At 36.3% G+C, this 13,345-nt stretch overlaps 1 protein-coding gene across 1 annotated transcript in view; it reads left to right on the top strand.

Moving 5' to 3' along the window:
* IPO11 (importin 11) overlaps positions 1 to 13,345 on the top strand; it is a 208,004-nt gene that overhangs the window by 36,618 nt on the left and 158,041 nt on the right. The window contains exons 4-5 of the mRNA XM_080805105.1: positions 1,779 to 1,851; positions 2,826 to 3,029. Coding sequence (XP_080661231.1) covers positions 1,779 to 1,851; positions 2,826 to 3,029 — 277 coding nt within the window. The remainder of the gene's footprint in view (positions 1 to 1,778; positions 1,852 to 2,825; positions 3,030 to 13,345) is intronic.

The raw sequence follows: 13,345 nt of genomic DNA, 5'->3' as shown, positions 1-13,345 counted from the left end.
ACATATTAATTTTAGCCATTCTGACTGGTGTGAGGTGGCATCTCAGTGTGGTTTTGATTTGTATGTCCCTGATGCCAAGTGATGTGGAGCACTTTTTCATGTGTCTGTTGGCCATCTGGATGTCTTCTTTGCACAAATGTCTGTTCATGTCCTCTGCCCATTTCTTGATTGGATTATTTGTTGAGTGTTGAGTTTGGTAAGTTCTTTATAGATTTTGGATACTAGCCCTTTGATACATCATTTGCAAATATCTTCTCCCATTCTTTCGGTTGTTTTTTGGTTTTGTTGACTTTTTCCTTTGCTGTGCAAAAGCTTTTGATCTTGATGAAGTCCAGTAGTTCATTTTTGCCTTTGCTTTCCTTGACTTTGGTGATGTTTCTAGGAAGAAGTTGGGGTGGCTGAGGTCGAAGAAGTTGCTGCCTGTGTTCTCCTCAAGGATTTTGATAGATTCTTGTCTCACATTGAGGTCTTTCATTTATTTTGAGTCTATTTTTGTGTGTGGTGTAAGGAAGTGGTCCAGTTCCATTTTTCTGCATGGGGTCATCCAATTTTCCCAACACCATTTGTTGAAGAGACTGTCTTTTTTCTGTTGGACATTCTTCCCTGCTTTGTCAAAGATGAGTTGACCATAGAGTTGAGGGTCCATTTCTGGGCTCTCTGTTCTATCCATTGATCTAAATTTCTGTTCTTGTGCAAGTACCATACTGTCTTGATGATGACAGCTTTGTAATAGAGCTTGAAGTCTGGAATTGTGATGCTGCCAGCTTTGGCTTTCTTTTTCAACATTCCTCTGGCTATTCAGGATCTTTTCTGGTTCCATATAGATTTTAGGATTATTTGTTCTATTTCTTTGAAATAAGTTGTTGGTGTTTTGATAGGGATTGCATTAAATGTGTAGATTGCTCTAGGTAGCATAGACATTTACATAGTATTTGTTCTTCCAGTCCATGAGCATGAAACATTTTTCCATTTCTTTGTGTCTTCCTCAGTTTCTTTCATGAGTATTCTTTAGCTTTCTGAGTATAGATTCTTTGCCTCTTTGGTTAGATTTATTCCCAGACATCTTATGGTTTTGGGTGCAATTTTAAATGGGATTGGCTCCTTAATTTCTTTCTTCTGTCTTGTTGGTGTGTATAGAAATGCAGCTGATTTCTATACATTGATTTTATATCCTGATACTTTACTGAATTCCTGTATGAGTTCTAGCAGTTTTGGGGTGGACTCTTGGGTTTTCCATATGAAGTATCATATCATCTGCAAAGAATGAGAGTTTGACTTCTTGCTGATTTGGATGCCTTTTATTTCTTTTTGTTGTCTGCTAAGACTATTTGATTTCTAGTAAGTCCCTCATCTCAGATATCCTCTGATTCTTGATCCTTCATAGAATAACCTCACTCAGATTTTATAAAAGAAGTCAATGGAAGACACATTTCATTTAGCAACGACTAAGTTTTTTTTAGGTAACTATTTTTATACCCATTAAGGAAATGTCAAAATACCACATTTCTTACTCTGGATTTGTCTTATTTTCTACTGTTTACTATTTTGTGCTTCATATTTATTCTCCTTGTGAAGGAGTTTTGTGCTTATGAGTTATTTGATGTGCCAATATTATAAGTAATGGAAATAATTCTGTTTGCTTAGCAAAACTAATCAGAATCACTTGTTCCAAGGCTTTTTTTTGTTCCAAGGCTTTTTATTGTTAAAATTCAAAATAGTGTTTACCATTGTTTATTTTTAAGTAGCATTCTTTAGCATAATAAATAAATCTTTTACAGTGCTCTGTCGGAGGAGGAGAAATCTACTTTGCGTGCAGGGTTAATCACCAACTTCAATGAACCAGTAAACCAGGTTAGTGAGAAAACGAAAGCTAAGTTTTCTTTCTTTTGCCTTACTTTTTACTTCTTTTCCCAAATTAATTTTGTTTTTGGCATTAAAAATGAAATTTTATAATGTCTATTTGTGATGTTTATGGGTTTTAGATTCTGAGATTCGTTTCCAGCTATTAAGAATTTTGGTTATATTCAGCTCTTGTTTTAAAATTCAGAAGTCATGTTAAGATACACACTATTGGAAGCAAGTCTCTATATATTTATTGTCTTAGAAATTAATTTTAATGATTTGTTATTCTCCTCCCTCCTTTCTTTACACTACCGGATGTCTTCTCTATTCCTTCATCCATCACATTTTTGATTCTAACTGTGTACACTGAGGGGGTTAGATAATAGATTACACAGTTAATTTTTTTTTTCCTACAGAGTGAGATTTTTCTTAAAAGAGTAAGTTTTGCTTATAGTTACAAAAATCCTTAGATTTTTACAAGTTCCTATTTATCACACTTAATTAATTTGAATATTTAAAAAGTGTTGTATCTTTGATACTTACTGTGTTAGCAATGAAAACATATTGAAAAATATTAATTGAAAATAGTAAAACCATCAGTTGTTAGCATAATAGAATTTTAAGGGATGAACCATAGCAGCTCTTTCCCCAAATATTTAGTGAGATGAGTAGCATTGCTATGCTTTTTTGCATATTGCCATAGTGTCTGGTATTTAAAAGAAGACATCTAGATTTTCATATCTACTTCTTCCTTTAGTCTGTTGGAGTGTATTATTTTGGGAGGAGTTACATGAAGAAAATCTATCCTCAATTCATAGACCATACTTCGTGAATAACTATGTTCAGTAAGCAGTTTTCAGGGAAATTTTATTTACTTTTGTCCAATGTCTAACTAACCGTCTAACTAACTAACTGAATGCATTCCTTATCTGCTGATTTGATTACATATGTTTATTTTTGATGATTAATTTTTTTACCTTTAGATTGCAACTCAGATCGCAGTGCTAATTGCAAAAGTTGCTCGATTGGACTGTCCTAGACAGTGGCCTGAACTGATTCCCACTCTTATAGAATCTGTGAAAGTCCAAGATGATCTTCGACAGCACAGAGCATTACTTACCTTCTATCATGTTACCAAGACTCTGGCTTCCAAACGACTGGCTGCTGATAGGAAATTGTTTTATGATGTAAGTGATTTAAAATAGTTAAATTTGATTATGAAAACTGCTACTGATGAGAAAATGCCTGTACTTTTACCCCTCTAAATATTTTAATCAAAGACTATGAATTCTTTCCAGTGGCCCTAAAAGCTTCAGAATAATAGGTAACATTTGAAAGTTTTAAATTGGATAGTGATGAATAAGATTGCTTAGTTGCCAGTAAGCAGGGATTGGTTGGTAGTGAAATGGTCTGAAGGCAGAGACCGTTTTGAGGCTTTTGAGGTTCAGATGGAAACAAGAAGCTGTGATAAAGAGAACATTTATGAAGGATAGAGTTGGAATATAGAAAGTTAAAATTGACATTCCTGGGCAGTTGATGCCTTTAGGGCAGATGTAGGGAAGGAGTCTGACAGAAGTGGGTGAGAGCCCTTTATTGGGTGTTTTAGCACCATTTTTTGAAGAGACTGCATCTTTTCATTCACTTTGACATTTTTGTGTATGATTATTTTTACCTTATTAGAGTAGTGATTTTGTAGTAGTGAGTAGTGATTTTCATATTGTTCAACCTAATATTTTGTACTGTACCATGTAACACTACTGAGTCTCATAGTTTGTTTGTTTGTTTGTTTTTAATTTATTTGACAGAGAGAGAGATCACAAGTAAGCAGAGAGGCAGGCAGAGGGAGAGGGGGAAACAGGCTCCTTGCTGAGCAGAGCGCCCGATGCGGGGCTCGATCCCAGGACCCTAGATCATGACCTGAGCCGAAGGCAGAGGCTTAACCCACTGAGCCACCCAGGTGCCCTCATAGTATTTTTAACAGTGTTTTTGTTTGCCTTTGTAATCCTCACTTTGAGGATATAATTTGGGACTCTGCATTTGTAACAGGCTTCCCAGATAATTCTTACATATATCAGAGTTTAAGCCAGAATCACATTAGGTTCTCTACTTTGAACCCAGTTGGTTTAAATAGCCAAATATTGGATAAACCTAAGGATGTTGAGTGTAAGAGAAATTCTTTTTGTTGAAGGTTGTTTTCTAAATCATTGCTTTTGCTTGCTCTCCAACTAGGATTTAAGAAATGACTGTTTATTCTCTCAGATCTTTCTGTGAATTTCTTGCTGTTTTTGCTTGACTTTATCTCCATCTTACACTCTTCCACTTACTTTTATATTGGCTCTTTTCCCAAGTCAAATGTCTAGAAGGTTGAGGGTTGCAATTATTTTATGAAAGAGTACCCTTCCTCAGAAGTCTTAATTCTTAGTTCAGCTTTCTCAAGTTGTACTCTCCTAATGTGTTGTTTTAGTTTTCAGGTATAATTTATATTTAGCCTAAGCAGTTTCTAGGAATTGTATCTGATCAGAGACTGTATTCTGGATAGCTTGTTTGAGTTAGCTTTCTGAGCCCTTCAACTTTCTTGGTCAGTTTTCTTGTAGTATGAGGAGGCTGTTTTCTCTCTGTATGTTGTTAAATACAGGTCTTCCTACCATCCTGTATGTACTTCAGGCATCGTATTTATTCCATGGTGCTGACTTAGAATTGTTGATTTATCTTTCTGAGATCCACTTCACTGTAAGTTTCATGAGAGAGAAAATTGTAGTCTTTATTGTTATAGTCTTACTGTCAAGCCCAGAAGGATGCAGAAAAGTGGGTGGTGCTGAGTTACTGTTAAATGAATAAGTCGAAGAGGAGACTTGTTCTTAGGTACCTTCCAGATTTCAAAGTGGCATAGTATAAAAGAGCAGGAATTTGGGGAGGATATGTAAAACCTAAGATACCTGGAAAAAAATTTGGCTTAGCACCTTTCAATATGGATTGGAGTGGCTGAACCTGGAAACACAGAGCATAGTATAGAGGGAAATACAATCATGTCTGATGGGTTTGATGGGGTATAAGATGTGTAATCGAATTGAAGGTAGTATATGTAGGAAGACATTATTATAAAAAACAGTTTTGCTAGGTAATAAAGTAGCCCCCATTATTTCGGTAATCTGAAGTATAGGAAAGTTCTTTTAAAAATACTTCTACTGTGATGCTAAGTGGTCTTCATGTACTGAATTAATTTCCCACATAAAAAATGTGAGGTCATAGTTGAGCTAGTTCTTCTAGCAAAGGAGTGCAGCATACACTTAAAAGTAGAACCTGCTGCTCAGTGCAACCCATATCTAAGAGGATATTTCTATATCCTCTTTTTCTTTCACATTAAAATAAATTATGTTCTTTTGAGGGGTGCCATATTATAGAATCAGCAGTTGAGAGAAAATTGTTGGCAGTCACAAAATTGAGCTTGATTTGATACAAAAATGGATTTTTTATAAAACTATGCTTTTCATAGAAACCTGAATGTAAAAATATTGATGTTAACTCTTAAGGCTAAAACTTAGAAATTTTAAAAACTAAAGGGTTGATGATGAATAAATTCCCACTGAACGGGTGTGTATTGTTTGCATGATAGGGGTAAAAGGAAACGGAAGCAAGGTGAAACCACATCATAATATAGTTGACCCTCGAACAGTGCAGGTTGGAACTGCGCAGGTCCACTTACATATGGAATCTTTTGACAGTACAGTTCTGTGAATGTTCTTATTATTTTTGTAGTACGTTCTCTTTCTCTAACTTTATTGTAAGAATACAGTATATAATACATACGACATACAAAATACATATGTTAATCAACTGTTTATGTTATCAGGAAGGCTTCCAGTTGACAGTAAACTATTCATAGTTAGGTTTTGGGGGAGTCAAAAGTTATTCACAAATTTTCGACTGTATGTGGAGGTGGGTGTTTCCCCTAACCCTCATGTTGTTCAAAGGTCAATCACACTTTAGAATAGTCTTCCCGATGAGTTAGTATGTGTTCTAAATAAGCTAACAAAATGGAGCCACATAGCTACTTTGAGATGGATTGGTTAGTGTTAAGATCACTCAGCCTTGTAGCGGAGACTTTCATACTTACTCTTTGGAAACCTCTAACTTCATGATATGGTCCCTAGGGGAAATACCCAAATAGTTGAAATTATGAACGTTAAATATGTGAGTATACCAAGGTGCCACTTACATGGTATAACTCTAGCCTTCAGGATATTATACTGTAGTGAAATTTACTTAAAACATAAATATGTGTTTGTTTGTTTTTAAGATTTTATTTATTTGAGAGAGAGTGAGAATGAGAGTGAGAATGAGAGAGAGCATGAGCTGGGGTGGGGGAAGGCAGAGGGGCAGAGGAAGAGAAGGAGAGGGACAAGTAGACTCCTCACTGAGTAAGGAGCCCGATGTGGGGCTCAATTCCAGGACCCATGGGATAGCCTGAGCTGAAGGCAGATGCTTAACTGAGCCACCCAGGCACCCCATAAATGTGTGTTTCTAAGCAAATCAGTAAATAGGTGAAATAGCTTGTTTTCAGTTTTTTTTTTTTGTTGTTGTTGTTGTTCTTTGTTTTTAAGATTCTATTTATTTATTTGAGAGAGAGAAAGAGAGAGCATAAGTGGGGACAAGGTCAGAGGGAGAAGCGGATCCCCCATGAAGCCGGGAGCACAATGGGGGACTAGATCCCGGGACTCTAGGATCATGACCCGGGCTGAAGGCAGTAGCCTAACCCAACTGAGCCACCCAAGCACCCTGTTTTCAGTTTCATTTGGGTGATTCTGATTGCCTCACTAAGTGCCATATTGATTCTAGATCTTGTCTCTTGCTCTGCCAAATTTTATATTGGCTTTTAAAAACACATTATTTAAAGAATGGCTCCAGATTTTATAGAGGGTCATTCCTGCTGTGAGCCTGTGTGGGGATTTGAGCTTTTATGTGTATGTCTAGGCTAACATTAATAGCAGGGGAAAAAGAGCCTTTTGGTGGGAACTTTTTTTTTTTTAAGATTTTATTTATTTATTTGACAGAGATCACAAGTAGGCAGAGAGGCAGGCAGAGAGAGAGGAGGAAGCAGGCTCCTTGCTGAGCAGAGAGCCCTATGCGGGGCTTGATCCCAGGACCCTGGGATCATGACCTGAGCCAAAGGCAGAGGCTTAACCCTCTGAGTCACCCAGGCGCCGTTGGTGGGAACTTTAAAGGGAGGAGAGGGACTCATTGGGCTAGCTTGAGCCAGAAAAAGGTCGGGGGGAGCTGTGCACTGAACAGAAGAGATTTTTAGTATAGCATGGTGCTTGTCTTTTCTGTAGTATGCAAACCATTACCTGGGTCCTAGAAAAGGGGACTCAGGAAAAGGAGAGGAAAAACTAAAAAAAATTTACTACTAAACTCTCTTCGTAAGTTGCTCTTGAAGTAGTGTGTGTTCTAGCCACAAGACAAATACTGGGTTCCTACTCTGCTAGTCACTGTATTAGATGCCTGAAACACAGCTGTGAACAAAGATAAGGTCCCAAGTGGGAAGAAGGGTAGTTTGACCTTTTTCTTCCCCTTCACAAATTGTGATTCTTTGAATACATGAGAGCATCATTTAGGTACCAGTGGCAGAACACAGGCCTGTGACTGTGAAAGGATTAGAGGACTTAGAGAACTGTAAGATCAAGCCCATGACCCTCCTGGGCTTCAGCTATACCAGTGGCAGGTTTGAGAACAAAAAGAAAATGAGGGTTTACTAAAAAGAGATGTAGGTAACAGATGCTACAGGTCTTTAGGAATGTCCCTCAATGGAAATAAGTAAATATCTGTTGACAGACTTTGGCAGTTTGATTGGAAATTGTTTTTGTGATAGATCTTGTACCCACTGGAGCTTCTGTCCTGAGACATTTTGGTAGTTTGATATATATATATCTCCATTGAAATTTATATTTAAGCCTTGTATTAAAACAAAAACTGATTACTACCAAAATAACTATGTTTTTTTGTCATACAGACTTTTAAAAAATTTCTTATTTTGAATTTTTTTTCTTTTAAAATTTTAAAACATGTAGATGGCAAATGAAAAATACAAACTGCCATATACCCATCACTTAGATTTGGCAGTTAATATTTTGCTGTTTTTGTTTTTTCACGTTTTTTCCTAAGGTGTTTAAAGTAGAGTATTCATCTGTAAAAGGATACTTAATTTGTTTATAATTGTTTAACTTTTATCAAACCTAAGAAAAATAAAAATAGTGATTTTAGTATCATTTAATACTTTCAGCAAATTTTCTACATTGTTCTCAAATATACTCTAACAAGTGGTTTGTGTGAGCCAGAAAACTGAATAAGGTGGGTATGTTTGGTTGTCTTTCAAGTGTCTTTTAATTTAGAATAGTATTCATTTCCTTTTTTTTTTTTCATGCCAGTTGGTGAAAGAATTGGCTGACTTGTCTTACAGGATTTTGTACATTCTGCATCTCTTGATTATGTTCCTTGTTGTTGAGATTAAGGTCAAGCAGGTTTGACAACTATAGATTATGGGTAATATTTTGTGCCCTACTGTTAGCGATGAATTACAAGACTTTGATTTTAGAGTTTTTCACTGGTAGTGTTTCTTAGGAGAAAATTTTGAGAACCATCATCTGGAAGCTAAAAAGGTGTAAGAATTTTTTTTATTATTATTATTATTTTTAAAGATTTTATTTATTTATTTGACAGACAGATCACAAGTAGGCAGAGAGATAGGCAGAGAGAGGGGAGGAAGCAGGCTCCCTGCTGAACAGAGAGCCTGATGTGGGGCTCGATCCCAGGACTCTGGGATCATGACCTGAGCCGAAGGCAAAGGCCTAACCCACTGAGGCACCCAGGCTCCCCGAAAAGGTGTAAGAATATTTTAAATGCTAAAAGAAATAAAACTTCTGTAATGGTTCCTTTTTGACATTCAAGGAGTGAAGGCTTTGTACTTATACGTTAAAAAATCACTCAGCAGTCAGTGGGTGGCAGTGTTTCTTCTTGTATAGAAAAAGAATATGCAAGTGTTTGTGGTTTTTGTGAACCAGTACCTAAAACGTTTCGTTAAATAGCTTATTTTCATATGGTCTCACTGAATTGTCTCCCTTTTCCCCTCCACATTTTTGAACATTAGAAATTTTCTACATTAGATAATGTAGAAGAAACATTTTTATTTCATGTACTTGCTTCATTATTTTCCCTTTTCCAGCTGAGCTTTCTGTAAGCATATATCAAGTGGTGGTTTCTGGAGCTGCTAGAAGCTTGTGCAGGACTTGTTTACCTAGGATAGCTGGCAGTGCTTCTTCCCAAATTCCTGTGGTTTCTTCCTTCATTATCTGTTTTTCTCCTTTTACCCTTGGGCTGAAAGGGTAGTGCCATTGCTTATTCTTCATTACAGCCATCTTTTGTTTGGGTAGAGGCCATTTGTTTGTAGGCTAGCTAAAAAGAATCTTGAATTAGAGCTTTAATAGATGTCTAATGTCCTTAATTAGGTGCTTAGCTCCAGAACTGGAGTATGAGACAAAGAAGAATATGAATTAAAAATTTCTTCTGCAATACTACCAATTCTTTCTTGATTTTTGCCTTAAATGCTGTATGCCTTCATTTAGCAATACCTGCCTTGTGCCAAGCTACTTAGGTGCTTTTCATATTTATATGACTAATTAAAGTGATACTTTCATACTATTAATTTTCAGAGCTAGAAAGTAGGAAGAATTAATAGATCTAACTTTGCCCTTAATATCTATAAATGTTATGGAATATTTTAAGAAAAAGGGGATGAAAATTTCAAAAATTGCTGAAAGTTGTTGAAGGTAGAATGGATAGAACTTTTGATTATCTGAATTATGAAACTTTCTTAAACATGTTTTAGAGTAAAATGATAAATGGAGAAGAGGACGATTTTATGGAGCAAAATGGAATTTTATTATAATGACTGATTCCACTGTAATGAAAAACTTCCTTTTCTTCATTTTTGTGACTGTAAGAACCTTTAGTATAGTGTTCACAGATGTTCTGTGGTATATTTTGTTTTTCGTGTTGGGAGTGAGTGGGGAGGATTTTTATGTTGGGTATGTGTACTGTAATTTACATTGTGTATATGCAGATGGTAGAACTCTCTAAAGGGGTGTTCTCCTGGTAATAGAAGTGTGCCTGAAAAAATTGTAACAGTTAAACTAGTTTTGCCATTTTGTTAATGTTAGTGTAAAGTACCTTGAAAATAAATCTGACTTGTTTTTGTTAGCTAGAATGCAACAGGAAGTTAGTTACAGAAGAGGTCTCAAGTAAGACAGCCTAAAGCTGAAAGCTATCAGCAGAAGGAAGGAGGGGAAGGGCCAAAAGCAGGGAAGGAATGTGTTTTGTTTTGCAGAACCAACAGTTCCAACCAAGGAGAGGCCCAACCAGGTGTTTCACGGTGAGAGCCCCTTGCTGGCTATCTCCCCTGATAGCTTTTATGTGAGCCAGTTTGAGCTGGATTAGAAGTGAGGACTTGTGCAGAAGCCCCCCTGCATTGTCCTGAAGTTAGCTTTAGTTCATTATAATTCTAAGGCCTCCTCCTGTGGGCAGAGCTTTCTGCCAGGTTTTGAAGATAGGACATATGTACCAGCAGGCATGTTGACATGTTAGGCAAGCACAGTCGAACCAGAGTGCTTATGTGAGCTTCTGCCCCTGCCCCCTCATACATTGAATAAAGGCACAACCTCATGGGGAGAGTGGTTTGAGAGCTAGCTCCTTGTCTCCTTATTTGTAACAAATACTACAAAGTTCTTTGCTTTCAACACTTTCTTGGGTTGTGTTATATTTGATGCACCCCCAGTGATGAACCTCGAGTTCAGTTATGTTATGCTGGTGATTTAGAGTGGTAGATGATCCCTTACAAGTTTTTTTCTTCAGCTGGTGTCAGATTCCATTTGGCCAACTTTTTTCCCTCAAGTTTAATACTACTTTTTAATTAAGGAACTAGGGAATGGTTACTGTTTTTTTCTTTATTGAGTCTGGCATATAGTGCTAGAGGAGTACATTGAGAATTAGATGAAAGGCACTGACTTAGGATTGATGAATGGGACATGCTCCAAATTTTATATACATACAAAGATTATATATTTGTATATGAACAGTGTTCAATTTATATTAACTCTCTTGCGTAAGTACTTCATATAAGTAATAGAACAAAAGTTTGTGTTTTTCTGTTGAGTGTTGTACAAAGGAGTGTTGAGACTTATGGAAGAATTTGTTAGGTGAGATTCTCATTCAGTTTATTGCATCCATATTAACAGCAGTATTGATTTCGGTGAGTATGGGGCAGTTTTCCTTTTTGTTTTGAAAAGAAGATTCTACCATTATTGAACTGTTACATAGCTTTTGGAGAACAGGATTTACTATATTGATTCTGAGTGTATGGGATAGTATCTACTTAGTGTTTGTATTTTGGTACTAGAAAGTTTAAACAGAATTTATACAATCAATGTTTGTTTATTTTACTAAATTACTGTGTAGTTAATTGCTATGTACTATATTAAGAAGCTTTAGAACATAGAGGTTGAAAAATGTAAGCTGAGCACCTTCCTTGGTTTCAGACCTGTCTCTTCCTCTTCCTAATTACACTCTTTGCTCTTGGGCAAGTTACTTAACCTTTCAATACCTCAGTTTCCTTATTGTGAAAAGGGGATATATCTACTTTTTAGATTGTGATGGTTAAATAAGGAGATAAAGGTGAACTGCTGAGAGCATTGCCTAGTGCAGAGTAGGTTCAGTAAGTGTCTACTCTTATTCTGTTGTTAACTTAGTTAATTTTATCATGTGATTAACATAACCTACATGAATACTTGTTTCCTGGAAATACCTTTTACAAGAGTTCAAGGGACTTCAAATAACACTGATAAAAAAAAATATATAGACGAACCTTCTGAACATTTTAAATGAAATCTATATGTAGAAGTTAATGTGAAACAAGTAGTTTTTAGAAACTTTTAAAAAAGATTTTATTTATTTATTTATTTATTTAATTTGACAGAGGGGGAGAGAACAAGAACAAGCAGGGGGAGCATCAGAGGGAGAGGGAGAAGCAGGCTCCCTGCTGAGCAGGGAGTCTGATGTGGGATTCCATCCCAGGACCCTGTGGTTAAGACCTGAGCCAATGGCAGATGGTTAACAGACTCAGCCACCCAGGTGCCCCTGAAACAAATAGTTTTAAGGAGGAGATGTGCAGGAGAGATGGAAAGTAAGTCGTAAGCAAGAGACTGTTTTACAGTGTAATAATTTTCTGTTCTTATTTGAAATTGGCGTATGTCTCTCTTTAGATCTTATTTAGTACATAAGTATAAAATGGGTCTAAAAATTATGGCCAGGGCTATAGACTTCAGTTTACTTTGTTGAAATATTTGCTTCAATAAGAAATTATACTTTAGTTTAAAACTTTGCTTTTAGGTTTTCTGTATGTACCATTACTCCTCCTTCCCTGCCTCTAAATGCCTTTCTTTTCTTTCACTTTATTCTGGCAGACAAATAGTTTGGTGATTTATATGTTTGGAAAAGTATAGGATGCTCTAACTTACATCTACCAGTAAGTGTAATAAAAATTAAGATGATGGATTTTCCAATTCTAGACAGATATTTTAGCCCCATATTCTCAGAAGGGACTTAAGAAAAATATTGAAGTTCACTGTAGTTCTAAGTAAAGCTTTCATGTTTTTTGAAGTGTTTTCTCTTTTTCCTTCAGATAATATCCCTTCTGATTAGATTGGCTGTTTGCTTCTCTTTTATAGCATTGTTCCCTAGGATGATAACCAATTTTAGACCCTTAACTTTTTAATGGTATTGCTGCTTGTTGTACAATAGTATTGAGCTAATTATCACTATGTTATTTTGACTATCATGAAACATACGATTAAATAATTTGATTTTACTCTGTAAAATATTCTGCGTGTATTTGAGAATATGCTGAATTTACTTAATAAGTAGTCATTGTACCTCTTTCAAGCATATGCATAAGATAAGGGAGGACCAAAGCTCTGGCTGATCAGTTGGTGAAGAAGATAGGAGGCCTTTTAGATTCCGACAGTTTATTACTTACTTTGGATAAAGGAAAGAAATTAGATACATTGGTACCAACTCCTTGTGATTTTTGTTCCACATACCAAAAAGAATGACCAAAGCAATATGGGTTGAATGACTCAGGTGCAAATTGTGGGATGCCCCATTGCTAAGGAGCCACTTCTAAACTGTAACTAAACAGTTTTATTTTCTGCAGCTCTGTTTTGAGGGGGATGGGTCAGAAAACTTAAATCTCATCAGAACACATGAGGTGAAGATGAGCAGGAGGTGGTCTTGTAGAAGTTCCTTAAAGGCTTTCCATTTCGTGTTTTCCAGGAGGATTGTGATATGTTCTGCTGATACTCCTGTTAGTTGAGGTTCAAGCTTTTTGTGGCCTATGTAGATACGTGCAGAGTTACCAGGGGGATTTGGCAAAGCTCTTTCCCTACATCTGTAAGCACAG

This window comes from Martes martes, assembly GCF_963455335.1.
Source record: "Martes martes genome assembly, chromosome: 5".
NCBI lineage: Eukaryota > Metazoa > Chordata > Mammalia > Carnivora > Mustelidae > Martes > Martes martes.
The sequence above is the reverse complement of the archived record's forward strand: the minus strand, read 5'-3'. Positions and strand labels throughout refer to the sequence as shown.